This window comes from Schistocerca gregaria, chromosome 1 (genome assembly GCF_023897955.1).
Source record: "Schistocerca gregaria isolate iqSchGreg1 chromosome 1, iqSchGreg1.2, whole genome shotgun sequence".
NCBI classification, from domain to species: Eukaryota; Metazoa; Arthropoda; class Insecta; order Orthoptera; family Acrididae; genus Schistocerca; species Schistocerca gregaria.
The window spans coordinates 743,097,858-743,112,564 of record NC_064920.1 but is presented as its reverse complement, the minus strand read 5'-3'; the positions used below and the strand labels follow the sequence as shown (position 1 = coordinate 743,112,564).

Sequence of the window (14,707 nt, the reverse complement as noted above, 5' to 3'; positions counted from 1 at the left end):
GCGAATTTTGGAAAAAGTTTTAAAAACGCTGTATCTCTGAACAGCTCTAGATATTTTGTTGGGTTTTTTTTTATTTGAAAGATAATTGCTTTATGATTACAAAGAAATCCTCCATTTGGACTTACCTGTCAAAGTTCTTTTACTATAGTCGTCTGAACTTTTTTAAAATAATTTATGGAAAAAAATTTCAAAAATGCCAATCCATTAAATTTGACTTTTTTTTATTAGTACCATATAGTTCTACATCCCTGAAAAGAAGAGCTTCCACTTGTAGGTTGAACAGGTTTTGTAAACAATCAAAATTTTTGCCATACATAAAACCTTATTACCACATTATCATGCAACAGGCTCATAAAAAATCAAAACCTAGCTTTATTTAATATAATTTTAGTTTTGAAAAATGAGTAAGAGACTCATCTTTCAAGCATTTTAAATGGTTTCAAAATGTATGTGAAAGGTCAAAAGACTTCAACATTTCAGTTTATACAACTTCGGTGTGCTCTGTATTGTACTGAAATTAGCCAGTCAATGGATTAAATGTGTGTTTCACTGATTGAGTTTCTTCCTTTGATATGAAGTGATGCCTTCCTTTTGAACCAGTAGGAACTGGAGCACTACAATCTTCAAAACATTGTGAGCACTCATGTTGTTGCTGCTGTCCTTCAGCTGGAAACCTATATCCAGGAGCTGGTCCATGTGGTAGCATAAAGTTCACTACAGTTTCATTTAACTCCTAACTGGTGTCTATAATCTTTGCAATCCACCAGTCACAGTCATACACACACACACCACAAACATCCCCCTTCTCAGGTTGTGAATCTGAAGATTATCCTTCTGTTTCTGAGGTGTTGGCCGAATGAACGAAATTTCTTCTTTCTCGCTTTTTAAAGTGTGTGAAATATGAGTTTGCCCATCACTTTGAGTACAAAAATGTGTCTTCTGAATTCCTTTCACAGGAGTAGTTTGTTTGGACCATTCTTCTTTTTTCTGCTCACGGAATTCTTCGATTTCCTCTTTGGATGAAAGAATGAGGGCTGTGGATGTGTAAAATTTCACGACTCTTGTAAAATCCTCATCATTCTGAATCACAGCTGTATTTGGTCTGGGAATATTATGTCTTATAGCATGGTGCTTCAGCAGGCATCCTACACCATCAGAAGGCCACTTCCCATGACCAGTAGCAACGTATACCCAGTTAGTTGGCACAAGTGATTTACTCACTTTTCAAACAGCTGGTAACAATTTTTAAAATGACTATGAGCACCCTCAGAAATGATGATGATCATCTCTGCCCCTGTTTGCAGTTGAAGAATTTTGCGTATTGCTAGCAGAGCATGTGCTGAGTCATGTTCTGTGTCATCACTTATAACTGCAACCCTTGTGGTCTTGTTTTGAAAATATGTCACTCCTGTAAAAATTGAAACCTGGTCAATACTGTAAAGATATCCTTGTACTTTTTGTGGGAGGATTACAGACCTGTTCTCAGCAAAACCACAATGAAGCACTAAACGTAGTTCTTCAGCCTGTACACATCCTCTCACTTCTGCAATGTGTTGTTGCAATTAGTAAAACTGAAGTGATATCAGGTGTTCCCCAGGGAAGCGTCCTGGGACCTCTACTGTTCCTGATCTATATATAAATGACCTGGGTGACAATCTGAGCAGTTCTCTTAGACTGTTCGCAGATGATGCTGTAATTTACCGTCTAGTAAGGTCATCCGAAGACCAGTATCAGCTGCAAAGCGATTTAGAAAAGATTGCTGTATGGTGTGTCAGGTGGCAGTTGACGCTAAATAACGAAAAGTGTGAGATGATCCACATGAGTTCCAAAAGAAATCCGTTGGAATTCGATTACTTGATAAATAGTACAATTCTCAAGGCTGTCAATTCAACTAAGTACCTGGGTGTTAAAATTACGAACAACTTCAGTTGGAAGGACCACATAGATAATATTGTCGGGAAGGCGAGCCAAAGGTTGCGTTTCATTGGCAGGACACTTAGAAGATGCAACAAGTCCACTAAAGAGACAGCTTACACTACACTCGTTCGTCCTCTGTTAGAATATTGCTGCGCGGTGTGGGATCCTTACCAGGTGGGATTGACGGAGGACATCGAGAGGGTGCAAAGAAGGGCAGCTCGTTTTGTATTATCGCGTTATAGGGGAGAGAGTGTGGCAGATATGATACACGAGTTGGGATGGAAGTCATTACAGCATAGACGTTTTTCGTCGCGGCGAGACCTTTTTACGAAATTTCAGTCACCAACTTTCTCTTCCGAATGCGAAAATATTTTGTTGAGCCCAACCTACATAGGTAGGAATGATCATCAAAATAAAATAAGAGAAATCAGAGCTCGAACAGAAAGGTTTAGGTGTTCGTTTTTCCCGCTCGCTGTTCGGGAGTGGAATAGTAGAGAGATAGTATGATTGTGGTTCGATGAACCCTCTGCCAAGCACTTAAATGTGAATTGCAGAGTAGTCATGTAGATGTAGATGTAGATGCAGATGGTGCGTTACTGCTTTCACTGACCATTTACCAAGTTCATCAATGAAACTGTCAAAGACAAAAGTTTTCTTAATTAGTTTATTTTCCTCCCATGTCGCATATGTAATTTCTGCAGCATTATTTGCTACATCTTTCAGACCAAGTGTTTGTAAAGACAGTCCTTCCTTTCCAGGGTAGTCACCACATTCTTGAAACAAACAATTCTTTCACTTTACATCACGGATTACTAATGACTTCACACGCCCAACCAAGGTGTCATATGCTCCAGTAAGTTCTTCAAAGTTACCACACAAAGTTCAAAATTCATGCAGTACACACAAACAGACATCTCTAGGGGGTGTGGAACTACCAACTTAGGTTGTAGTGCATAAAATTTAGATGTTCCAATATGTGAAGTTGTATAGTTGCTCTTATAAATTGTAAAAGTTTCTTTAATGCTGCGAGTCATGTACCTCTTCACTTTCACAACTTTTTGACCTTCAATTGTTACAGTTATAGTGTCTTTTTTTGGTGGTTCTCTGGCGAGAACAGTCCCATTTATCTTCAGATAAAATGACTGCACTATTTGAACTTCAGATGCTTCTACAGGATGACCATAATAGGGATCTGGTCTTCCAAAGACTCCTTTTACAGACATCCAATTTCTTGATTTGTCTACCATGTACTTTGATACTGATGGAATATGGTTCAAAACTGTTTTCTTTGAAAATGTCTCTGGAATAATAGTTAAAACTTGCACATTTTCACTGTAGGATGCACAATATTCAACAGCTGAATTGATATTTGTGAAAAATTCCTGGCAAGAAGTGCAAGAGGGCTTTGGTTCATTTTCTTCTGAAGATGGAATTTCTACTTTCAAGAGTGTGGTTAGTTTTGCTGTAGTGTTTTCATCCATAGCTTTATTAATTTCTGTGCGATTTCTTGATACATAGAGCTTATGACTCAACTTCACTGATCATGGTTTCTTAACAGGGCTAACACCTACCTCTGTAGTTGACTGACTCAGGGTATTTAATTCTTCTTCTACTGATGCAAAATCTGCATCATCTGCACCATGGGAGGCTTCTCCTAGTTGAGATACTATTGTTGTTGTTGTTGTTGTTCTGTCTAAGCATTTAGAACACACAAAGTCGTCAAATGAAACATCTTCACTTTGAAATAGTCTTCAAAGGAAAACATTTATTCCCAACCTGAACAAAGACTGTTTTTTTGTTTGTCTTACATATCACTCTTTTTATGGATATGCAAATAGTCAGCGTACTTCACTCCCCTGTGGCTCCAGTCTGAAGACATTTCAAACAGTCCTTTTCACAAAACACACTGCAACTGTGTCAACTGGCAGATTCCTCATGAAAACACAGAACTCACTGTATGCTCTCAGGTTTCTTAGAACCCTCTTCAGTAAACAAATTAGCACTGAAGAACTACAATACAGAAATCTGCAATGAACAACAACGGCAAAGAAACTGACAAGATGCTACATCAAAGTGTAAGAAATATGTGCAACAATGAAAGAGAAAGAAAATAACTGCAACAAAGAGAAAAACAGAAATGAACATTGTAACAAAGAAGTTAGTAAGAAACAACTTCAGTGAAGACATACATTATCCTTGAAAGTTAATTTTTTTTTAAAATAAAACCTGTCCAACTTAAAAGTGGAAGCTTTGCTTTATAGAGAATATACTACTACATGTACTAATTAACAGAAAAAATCTAACTTTTCTGGATTGGAATTTTTGAAAAGCAAATTTTTTCTGTAAATTATAAAAAAAAAAAAATTCAAAAGGCGACATTAAAAGAACTTTGCCAGATATATCCAAGCGGAGGATACCATTGTAATCATATAGCAATTATCTTTCAAATAAATAAAACTCTAACAACATATCTAGAACTGTTACAGAGATACAGCATTCTAGAAATTTTTTCGAAATTTGCATTGTCATCTTTGGAGGCCTGTATTTTGAAACAGAAATTTTTTGGAGAAAACAAAAAATACATGTTTCTTACTTACTCCTGAATTTTAACATATGCTAAATTCAATAACATCCAAGGCTATGAAGTGATACGGATTATGCCTTTCATCAGAACATACTACTTCTTCCTCCTCAAGCCATTGCAGAACAACATTGATATCTTTTGTTGGTTCTTGTCTTGTGCATTTTGACATTTTACTTGTTTTGAATACAGCCATGTAGTTGAGAACTGTCAACCAAACATGCTAACCCCCCTCCCCCATTGGCTCATGGTTCATTCCTAAGTTTGTGTGTGGCGTACGCAGGGCCCAGAACTATTGCACCCCATTGTATCTTCACTGGCTGCTTTTCCTTGACAGTGCCCCTCCCGCCTTATCCTTGCTCCTTCTGCACTGTCCCCTCCTTCCCCTTTCTCAGTGTTTTGGTTTACGTCCACCTGGTTCCCTGTACAGCTTCCTGCGTTTTGGGATGCAAGTCCGTGCTTGAGGATTTAACTTCCAAATTTTATGTTTTTAGTGTGCACCATTTGGGGAAGAAATCCCTGCCTAGAGTGTATGGCTTGGGATTCCTCTCTCTCTCCCCCCCCCCCCCCTTCCTTCCGTACCATAGCCCCCCCCCCCCCTCCTCCACTAGCACATGTAACCAGTCCATGTGGGGGAGGGGGGGATGTCTGTTATGTACCCATCTTGCTGAGTCCCCTGGTAACCTGAGCTTTTCCCTCCCCATAAATGCAGAAGAGTGGTTGCTTGTCTTCTTGGAGCATTGGAACTCCTGGCAAAGGTTGCTGTGCCAAGTGGCCCTTGCTGTGGCTTGGTGGCACCCACAGGGGGAGTGTGGTTTTCATGAAGAATATCAAGCTGCAAAAACCTGGCCGTTCTCAAATGGCCTTCTCTTAAAATGTTGAAGGATCATTGAATGCTGCTTTATATGACCTGGCAGCCTTTCCTTCCATGGCTACACCAGGGGAGGAGGGCCAGGTATACCATCTTGGGATGAAAGACTTTCCCCAGTACCTCACACACATTCACTGCCACAAAGCCATTGTGTTTTGGGGAGAATATTAAGGACAAGTTTGGGGAGTTGAGCCTCTCTGTAAGATGCGGTTGGGCTTCCTGCTGATCACAGCTTCTTCTCCAATCCAGTATGCAGCTCTTCATTCTTGTGATCATCTTGGCAATGTCCCAGTGCCTATTACCTATCACAAATCCCTGAATATGGTCTTGGGAGTGATTTTTCACAGGGACCTCATTCTGGAAATCGATGAGGAAGTCTAGGCTGATATGGAGTGACACAGCTTTCATTTTGTTTGACATGTGCACAAGGGTAGCAAAGAGAACCGCACTGAGACTTGCACCTTCATTCCGGCTTTCGAGGGGCATAAACATATCCCCCCTCCCAGAGGTCAAGGTTATGTGCTACAGACGTGATGTGAAGCTGTACGCCGCACCATCCAAGAGGTGCTTTTGGTGCTTGCATTTTGGGCATATGGCTTCCCATTGTATGGGGGTCCATCTGTGTGGTGACTGTGGACATCCACTCCATGCGGGAAGCCCCTGTGTTCCGCTCCCTTTGTGTGTCAGTTGTCATGACAGCCACTCCCATTACTCACCAGATTGCCCAGTTTACAAGAGAGAAAAGAAGATAAGAAGCTCCAAGAGTACAAGTTTCTTGATCGTCTGTCTTATGCTGAGGCTTGCCAAAAAAATGAGACACTCCATACGGTGTTACTGTCTCCAACTTTTGCCTCTGTTACATCCTTTCCCCTACTACCTCTTCCTTACCCAGCCCCATCACCCTCTTCCTCCCCTTCCCCTTCAGTTCCCACAACCTCCTCTCTGGGTGCTGCTTTCCCTCCTTAGCCGGAGAAGTGACCCCCTTCTTCAGCTCCTGGCTGTGATTGGCCCCTCCCCTCCCCCCCTCCCACCACCACCCGAGCTCAAATTTCTTGTATCTTGTGCTTATGCGTAGTATATGTTGGCAGCAGTTGTGTCATTTGGCAGTCAGCTTCTCTAAATTTTTTTTTTCAATAGTGTTCCTTGAAAAGAAAATCACCTTCCCTCCAGGGATTTCCATTTGAATTCCCGAAGCATCTCCGTAACACTTGCATGTTGTTCAAAATAACCGGTTACAAATCTAGCAGCTTTCCTCTCCTTCAATCCAACCTGGTACAAGTCTGAAGCACTTGGGCAGTACTCAGGAATAGGTTGCCCCAGCATCCTATATGTGGTCTATTTTACAGGTGAACTATACTTTCCTAAAATTCTTCCAATAAACTGAAGTTGACTGCTCGCCTTCTCTACCAGAGTCCTCACATGCTCATTCCGTTACATATCATTTTGCAACTTTACACCCAAATAATTAAACGACGTGAGTATGTCAAGTAGTGCACTACTAATGCTGTATTCAATCATTACAGGTTTGTTTTTTCTACTCATCCACATTAATTTACATTTTCCCAAATTTAGAGCTAGCTGCCATATGTCACACCAACTACAAATTTTGTCTTCAACTTCAGCACTGTACTGTACACTACAGCATCATCATCATCAAACAACAGTAGATTGCTGCTCATTCCGTCCACCTAATCATTTATGTATATAAAGAACCACAGTGGCTCTATCACACTTCCTTGTGGCACTCCTGATGATTCCCTAGTCTGACAAACACTCGCCGTTGAGGACAAAATACTTGCTTATATTACTCAAGAAGTCTTAGAACCACTTACATATCTGTGAGCCTACCCATATGCTCTTACCTTCGTTAACAGCCTGCAATGCAGTACCATGTCAAGTACTTTCTGGAAATCCAGAAATACGGAATCTACCTGTTCCCTTTCATCCGTAGTTCACAGTACATCACATGAGAAAAGGGCAAGCTGAGTTGCACAGAAGTGAAGCTTTCTAAAACCATGCTGATTTGTGGATGTATGCTATGTACATATTTTTTTTTTTAGAGCTTGATCAATTATTCACTTGAATTTCAGCAACAATTTCTTTACTTGTTTGTGTGAATCAAATGAGTGTTGCTGCTAGCTGAGACAACCCCTCCTTATTTATTTTACTGAACATGTAGACATTTCTGCTTGCCTTTTAGTCAATTTTACCTTTGTTTCCATTGTTGCTACAACTGCATTGTCATCACTGTTTCCAGTCTCTATTTACACATTTTCAAAGAGATCAGGTCAGTTGGTTGTTATTATGATGAAAGCCACAGAGTGGTATATTGTATGCCAAATAAACGTCAGTTTCTCCAAGGTGCCTGTATAACAACAAATGTCAGCATTAATAAAAGTTACAACTTTTATTTATGGTACAATATATACAGTTTGAGTTGTGTGAGGACACTTGAGTGAAAAGCACGAGTTCACTGAAGATCACTTAAAAGCAGAAGCAAAGTCCAAACTGGATAAATTACAAGTTCCTGATTCAGTGTCCAATTCAGGCTAGCCAGCATGCTGGGCATAATCCAGTCTGTAAATACTTGTGTATCAGAGCAGAAATGTGCAAGGTTGCTTGAAGATTACACGACAATCATTGCTAGGTGACTCGTGCATAATCGGAGGTAACTGCTGATCACCTTAGTTGAATCGGCTGACGTGGAGCAATGTGGCCTCGTAAATACCAGCTGAGTAGAAGGTTACTTGTCCCATTCCATTTTCATAAATGACAGGTTTAAGGAAATAGTTTAGTGATTTTGGTGCTGCCTGTTGGAGTGATGCCTTCTGCAATCTTGACAGTGAACATTTTGTTATGCTGTTCCATGTCTACCAAGTAAGCAACCTGGCTATACTGTGGGAGGGCGTAACCCCTAGGATACAGCAGTTGCCAACAAGTCTAGTATATGTTCATCTACATGTAAACTGTGCAAGCGCTCTGTAGTGTGTGGTGAAGTTCATATCAATGTTAGCAGTTTCGTGTACTGTACCATGCGTATGTTGTGCGAGACATTATGTCATTTCTCTTATCTTATTATGATGATTCGTACATGTGAGACATGACAGTGGCAGCAGGTTTACTGCACAGTCTTCTTTGTACGCCAGTTCTCTAAATTAATCCAACAGGGTTTCGTGAGAACAACGTTTCCTTTCTTCCAGAGATCAAGAATCTCTGTTGTATTTTTATGAGTTGAGTTGTACCAATCTGTCCTGTCCCTGGCAGTGGGCTTTAATAATTTAGTAGTATGTATAGATGATTAGTTGTTCATATTTCTGTGTTCTAGTTTTTTAGCAGTTTAAGTGCAATTTAGATATATGTCTCATAATTGTAAATTTTGAGCCCTTGGATGTTAATCGGTGACTGAAGATAAATGAGGGCTGGAGCATGACTTTTGGTAATTGTTTTTTAGAACTTTTACCTTCTTTAAGTAGTTTAAAATGACAGCTGATAACAGCATTGGGAAACACTCAGTCTATAACCAAAGTCATTGATATAATAAAAGTACTGAATTGTATCCACAATTAATGACCTTAAGTATCTTTGTTGTAGGTTCAATTTCTAAGTCTAGGGGACTGGTAACCTCAGATGTTAAGTCCCATAGTGCTTAGTCATGTGAACCATCTTTGTTAGCTATCTCAGCTGAAATAATTGAGAAAAAAATCAATTTAGGATTGTAGAACACTGTACAGAAATACAAATTTTGTTAGGGTTACTCTTTTTTGTTGGTTTTGCCCAGTGCTAATTTCCATATTAATTGTTTTTTTATAGGATTTTCATGTTGCATGTTAAGTAAGTGAACAATTAACATGGTTCATCTGAACAAATATACTCAATTGTTGTGGAATAAATGTTTCTTTTTTTTCTAAATTCACCAATTATCTTTTCAAATTTCAGCATGGAACAGTAGCTGTTGCGACAACAACAGCAGCTGCTATTCAAGCAACACCTCCTCCAGCTTTAACAACTCAGACAGCAACTGTACAGGTAAATAACATACTTCGTTCACGAATATGCACATCATATGTATTTAAATGGGAGGGAAAAATATTTGATTGTTGACTGTGCATGGGTGTGGGAAGGCTTTGTTCCAATTACATTGTCTGATATTTCATGTAAGGAAAATTGTTTTATTTTTTTATTTTGTCACATATCATTCTGTTCAACTTGTGAAATTGTACAAAGCCCAATGTGATTGAAAACCCAGTGTGATTCCTGTGGTCTTTAGTTTAAGTAATACTAAGAATGACATGTAAACTAAAAAATAAGCTTATGAATAACTAGTAGAAATAACAGCACTTTGTGCAGAAAATTTTAGTGAATACTTACATTATCAGTGTTTAACATATTTTCTGTATAATGTTTAACAAAATGCAATTTTTTTTTCAGTGACTCTATTACTATGTGATTTCTTTGCTACCGTAGTACAAAAAAAAAAAAAAAAAAATGCTCTTCAGTTGTGAGTGTACATCATGATCCTAGAGCCTGGGCACATATTTTCAGTCTTGTTCAAAATGTTCTTCATAGGTTTCAAAGCTAGTGTAAACTTGGATTAAAAGACAGTGAAAATCTTTCCAAATTATTTAGAAATGTAATATATAATGGAATATGTAATGCAATATAATGATAATAGTAATTCCATGCTGAAAACACAATATAAAATATTCATAGTTGTTTATTGAAACATCAACAATCTACCATAATTTCCATTTGAAAGTGACATCACTTGATGGAAGGTTGCCATGAGAATAGTGGAGCATTCAAGCTCAGTGCGGATGATTTCAGATTCTCCAAAATATATTCTTGCTATAGTAGATTATCTCTTTCAGAAATTCTGAAGAAAAAGTGAGGTAGTTTCGGGAATATGAAATTTGAAGGATTCCACCATATTGTTCTCATTTATCCAGTGCATTTAAATTAAATTGAAAATCATATGAGAAAAAGAATAGATTGTATGTGATCAGCATCAGCACAGTTTTGCTTGAGGTTGGGAGTAATGCAGTCTTGAAGAACAGATTTCCTTTTTTGGGCAAGTGTTTATCTCTGTTTGTGAATGAATAAATTCGGGGTCAAAGATGAGTGTTGTTAGGATCAAGGCACTACAGTACAGTTGTTGTTTGTGCACTAAGATGTATCTTGCTTTAGAATCATAGGTTGGATCAATTTTTTTGCAACCGTTTCTTTAGCAATTTAGAATCTTGTAACCAAATAATCCTATGTTTGTTGACTTTTAAGTCTTGGTTTTCTGGTGGAACAGATGGAGTTCTTATTTGAAAATTTTCCTGATATATTTATATTTGATACTGGATTTTTGAGACTACAAGTCAGTGCTGCTTTATGTTGTTCATGTATTCAGAATTTATAATAGTGAAGCATTGAAATTTATTCAGCTAACTGTAGGTACAAAGAACAAAACTGTGGATAAAATCTCTTCAGTAAACACACTGTGAAGACAGCGGAATTAAATATGATCTACTTCTCATCAGGAAATCATTGTATGCCAGAATAATCACTGCTGTACATTTTGCTGCAGCTGTATGACAATGAATGCAAACAATTGGATCAATTTACCATCAAGAATGTAAGAAATTTGTTTACCTAAGATTCATAGTCAATTTTAATAAAATAAATTTCATATTTGCTTCTTTGATCCACTAATATTTTTATGTCATGTGGGAGTGGGGGTGGGGGCATGTTGGGCACCCTCTTTCTTGCTCCATTTGTGAGTGGTGTGTGGGAAGAACAGCAGTTGGTAAGGTTCTGCAAAAGCTAAAGTTTCTTTGATTTTATCTTTAGTTTCATTTTGCAAAATGCATGTGGGAGAAAGTAAGTAACCCTTGTAATGCTGCAGACGAGATCTTTGCATTCTGTGCTGTGGCTGCTTGTGTCATGGCTGTACTACTCGCCAAATGATGGTGCCTATGTTGAGAGAAGGCATTCTGGCTGATATATTCACATCTATGTGCATCATGAATTGTGGTCCTAATCATTCTTCATATCTCATAAACGATCAAGATCTTGAAATGAGGTTTTCCGCAAATGATAGCATACGATGATGCACATATGTTGTATGATAAATACTCGAAACGTTTTTATTCAGTGGAAGTAACTCACCTACTGCATAGAGAGGTCAACGGCTCAGAACACATTCAGATGTCCGTAGCACTGAAGTAAAATCCAAGCGGCATGGGTACACAAGTCCACAACACCTGGAGAACAGCATAGCAGAGTGTGTTAAGTGCCCACAGCAGCGAAATGGTTAATATGTTACATGGCTCTCCTTGGAATGCACACTTCCAGAGCTTTAACAATGGATCTCTGTGATGCCCCTACAACACTAAAAGCATGCTACAGGAATTCATTGAGGTTCACCTTATGGTTTCTCCCTTCTCTCCTCCATTAATACTACCTTGTCAGGAAGGACACCAGCCCAGTGAATAATATATGAACATCAGTTGAATGGGGGTTTTGTAAACTTCTTTCTGTAGCTGAAGTAAGTTTTCTTCTGGTATCTACTTTTCTAACTGGCTGTTTTATGTGGTCATTCCACTTTAGCTCTCCATATCCACAGCTCTTTTGTAGTGTCTGCCAATGTCTTACTGTTTCCAGTGATTGGTTGCCAATTGATTGATTAAACAGTAGTGGGACTTTTTACCTTTTAGTTTCTGTATGTCTAGGGTCAGCTGTCAGTCTGAGCACCAGTTGTCACTCATTGCGTAACTTCCTACGTTTGACTACAATTTTCTGGCATTGTGACTTATATTTATACAACAGCATCACCCACAAAAAGCACACCGGCTGTTTTGATACTGTCCACCACATAATTTATATATACCACTAAAAGTAACAGCATTATAAAACGCACTGGGGGAATGCCTGGAGTCACTTTTATGCTTAAAAATTTCACCTAATTAAGAATTAAAATTTTGAGGTCTGTCTGTTAGCCAATCTTGAATGCAGCCATCAAAGCTGGTCCAGTATTCCATATGCTCATATTTTGTTCAATTGACAACAATGTGGATGCTTTCCACAAGTCAAGAAACACTGTGTTATCATAGGTTCTCCTGTCTATTGGCATCTGGATCTAATGGACAAACAGTGAAAGCTGAATTTCACAATATTGTTGTTTGCAGAATCTGTTGATTCCTGCAGAGATTTTGATTATTTTAGGTCATAATGTGGAGGTGTAAAATGTATTTCATAATTATACAACAGATTGATGTCAGCGATACAGGTCTGTACTTTTTTTAATTCCATGGAATGTCTCATTGCTCCATCAAGCTAACATTAACTGCTACTGCTTGAGGAGTGGCTTCCTTTGCATAATCTATATAAAATTATGCATTTATCTCATGCTGTCCAGTTCCCTTACTTTTGTTAAGCAGTTTTCATAATTTTTTATTCTGGGATAAGATACATCATTTTGATATTCATATGATGGTTATATGGAGGAACCGTATTATTGTATTCAGCAGTGAAACAGTTTCTATTGACCAAATTCAGAATATTGAACTCATCTTGATTAGCCTCTGTTTCTGTATGGATATTTTCACTGAGTGACTGTGTTGATGATTTTGATATGTTTATTGACTTTACTTGGAATTACAATTTCATTGAATTTTTTTCAAGGGTAGTGGGCAGTATATACATTCAATTCATTGAATACTTCGTACTTAGAGACTTCACCATTCAGTACACAGATGTTATAAAAATTAGGCATTGACTTAAAAAACATTTGAAAGGTGTGTATTCACTTTATACCTTAAACAGTATGGAAAAACAGTAATAGCAGGTAAAGGGTGCGTTAGTACCAAAATTAATTTTTTTTTGAGCCTCTTGCAGAATGCCCAACCCTTTTGCAAAACCTCCGATATAGGATTTTCTCACTTTCAGTGATTTAATGAGATAGCATTCAATACTTTTTAGGCAGTGAAAATAAATTGTCAGTTTTCAGAAATTGAAATTGTAAACACCAGGAAAGACTGTACACTGTAATTGAAACCACTTTTTATGGTAATTATCATAAATTCTATTTACTCCTCTGTTCCAACTTGATTAGTTCCTGTTATTCGGGGAGTTTGCTCTCTCTTACTTTTCCCTTTCTGGGGCACTATGCATAGCTCATTTAGTATTTCTTTTTCATTCCTCTAGCTACTCAACTTTTCCAGACTTCAGTTTTTATAACTGAGGGAGGTTGCATGTTAATGATACACTGGTCTTGCATCTTGATAATGATGGTTTGAATCTCTATCAGACCTTCCAGATTTAGGTTTTCCGTGATTTCACTAAATGGCTCCAGGCAAATCCAAGTGGGTTCCTTTGAAAAGGGCGTGGCTGATTTCCTTCACCATTCTTTTGTAATCCAAGTATGGGCTCTGTCCCTATTCACCTCGTTGTTGACAGGTATAAATTATAATCTTATTTCCTTCATTTTTTATATTTTGGTTTACATCATCAGTTTTGCCTGTTATGATGCTTATTCTAGAACTTTGACTGCTGTAATATTTAGCTTCTTTTTGATCTTGACACTTGCTCTGGATGTACTTGTTAAACTATAATAAAATAAAGACATGACACACTCATGTTCACTAGGAGCAGCAGTCAGACATGGACAGAATGTAGCAGAACTGTGGCTGCTTCATCTGCTGAAATATGAGGAAGGTCATCTATGATTTTAGGTCAAGCTATATATGGTAGGGCAAATTGAGGGAAATTAGTGGCCCCCTTCTTGGCACGTGCCAAAAATCGGTGTTTCCATCAACTTTTGGTTGTGTACATTGGTTTGTTACCTAGCACCAAGCTGTTTTTGTGTCCTTTTTATGGATTTGTAGTTTCATGCAGTAGCTCCTCCTTTTATAGATATTTGTAAAAAAATTTGTATGAACTCTGAGTCTTATTCAGCTTTATGACAGTTTGATAATACTGATTGCAAGATAACAAAAATAACGATCCTCTCTGGAAATGTTTTGTTTTTGGCTGATGTGGTTGAGATACGGAAAAATGGAAATAGGAAAATCTTTTTGTTATTGGTGATGAAATATGTTTAATAATGAGTGTTTGCTGTGTTGTAACTGATGACTGAAACATTAACTTAGTAAGTATGTTTGTTCAGAATAAAATAGTAAAATGCAGTTTTGCTATAGTCTTTTTGTGGACAAAAGAGTCTTACAACTATGAGTAATATTGCGGGGAGGGAAGCCAACTTATAACTAAGCAGGGCTTAGCTGTTGGGCATTAAAACTTGTGATTTTATGAAGCAGCCTTTGCTTTGCTAGAACTTCAAAATACGTTTCCGAGTA

At 38.0% G+C, this 14,707-nt stretch overlaps 1 protein-coding gene across 4 annotated transcripts in view; it reads left to right on the top strand.

The window, feature by feature from the left end:
• Positions 1-14,707, top strand: part of LOC126267441 (transcription initiation factor TFIID subunit 4) — a 184,080-nt gene that overhangs the window by 38,813 nt on the left and 130,560 nt on the right. For all 4 annotated transcript variants that reach the window (XM_049972718.1, XM_049972710.1, XM_049972730.1 and 1 more), the window contains exon 3: positions 9,306-9,395. In XM_049972718.1, coding sequence (XP_049828675.1) covers positions 9,306-9,395 — 90 coding nt within the window. The remainder of the gene's footprint in view (positions 1-9,305; positions 9,396-14,707) is intronic.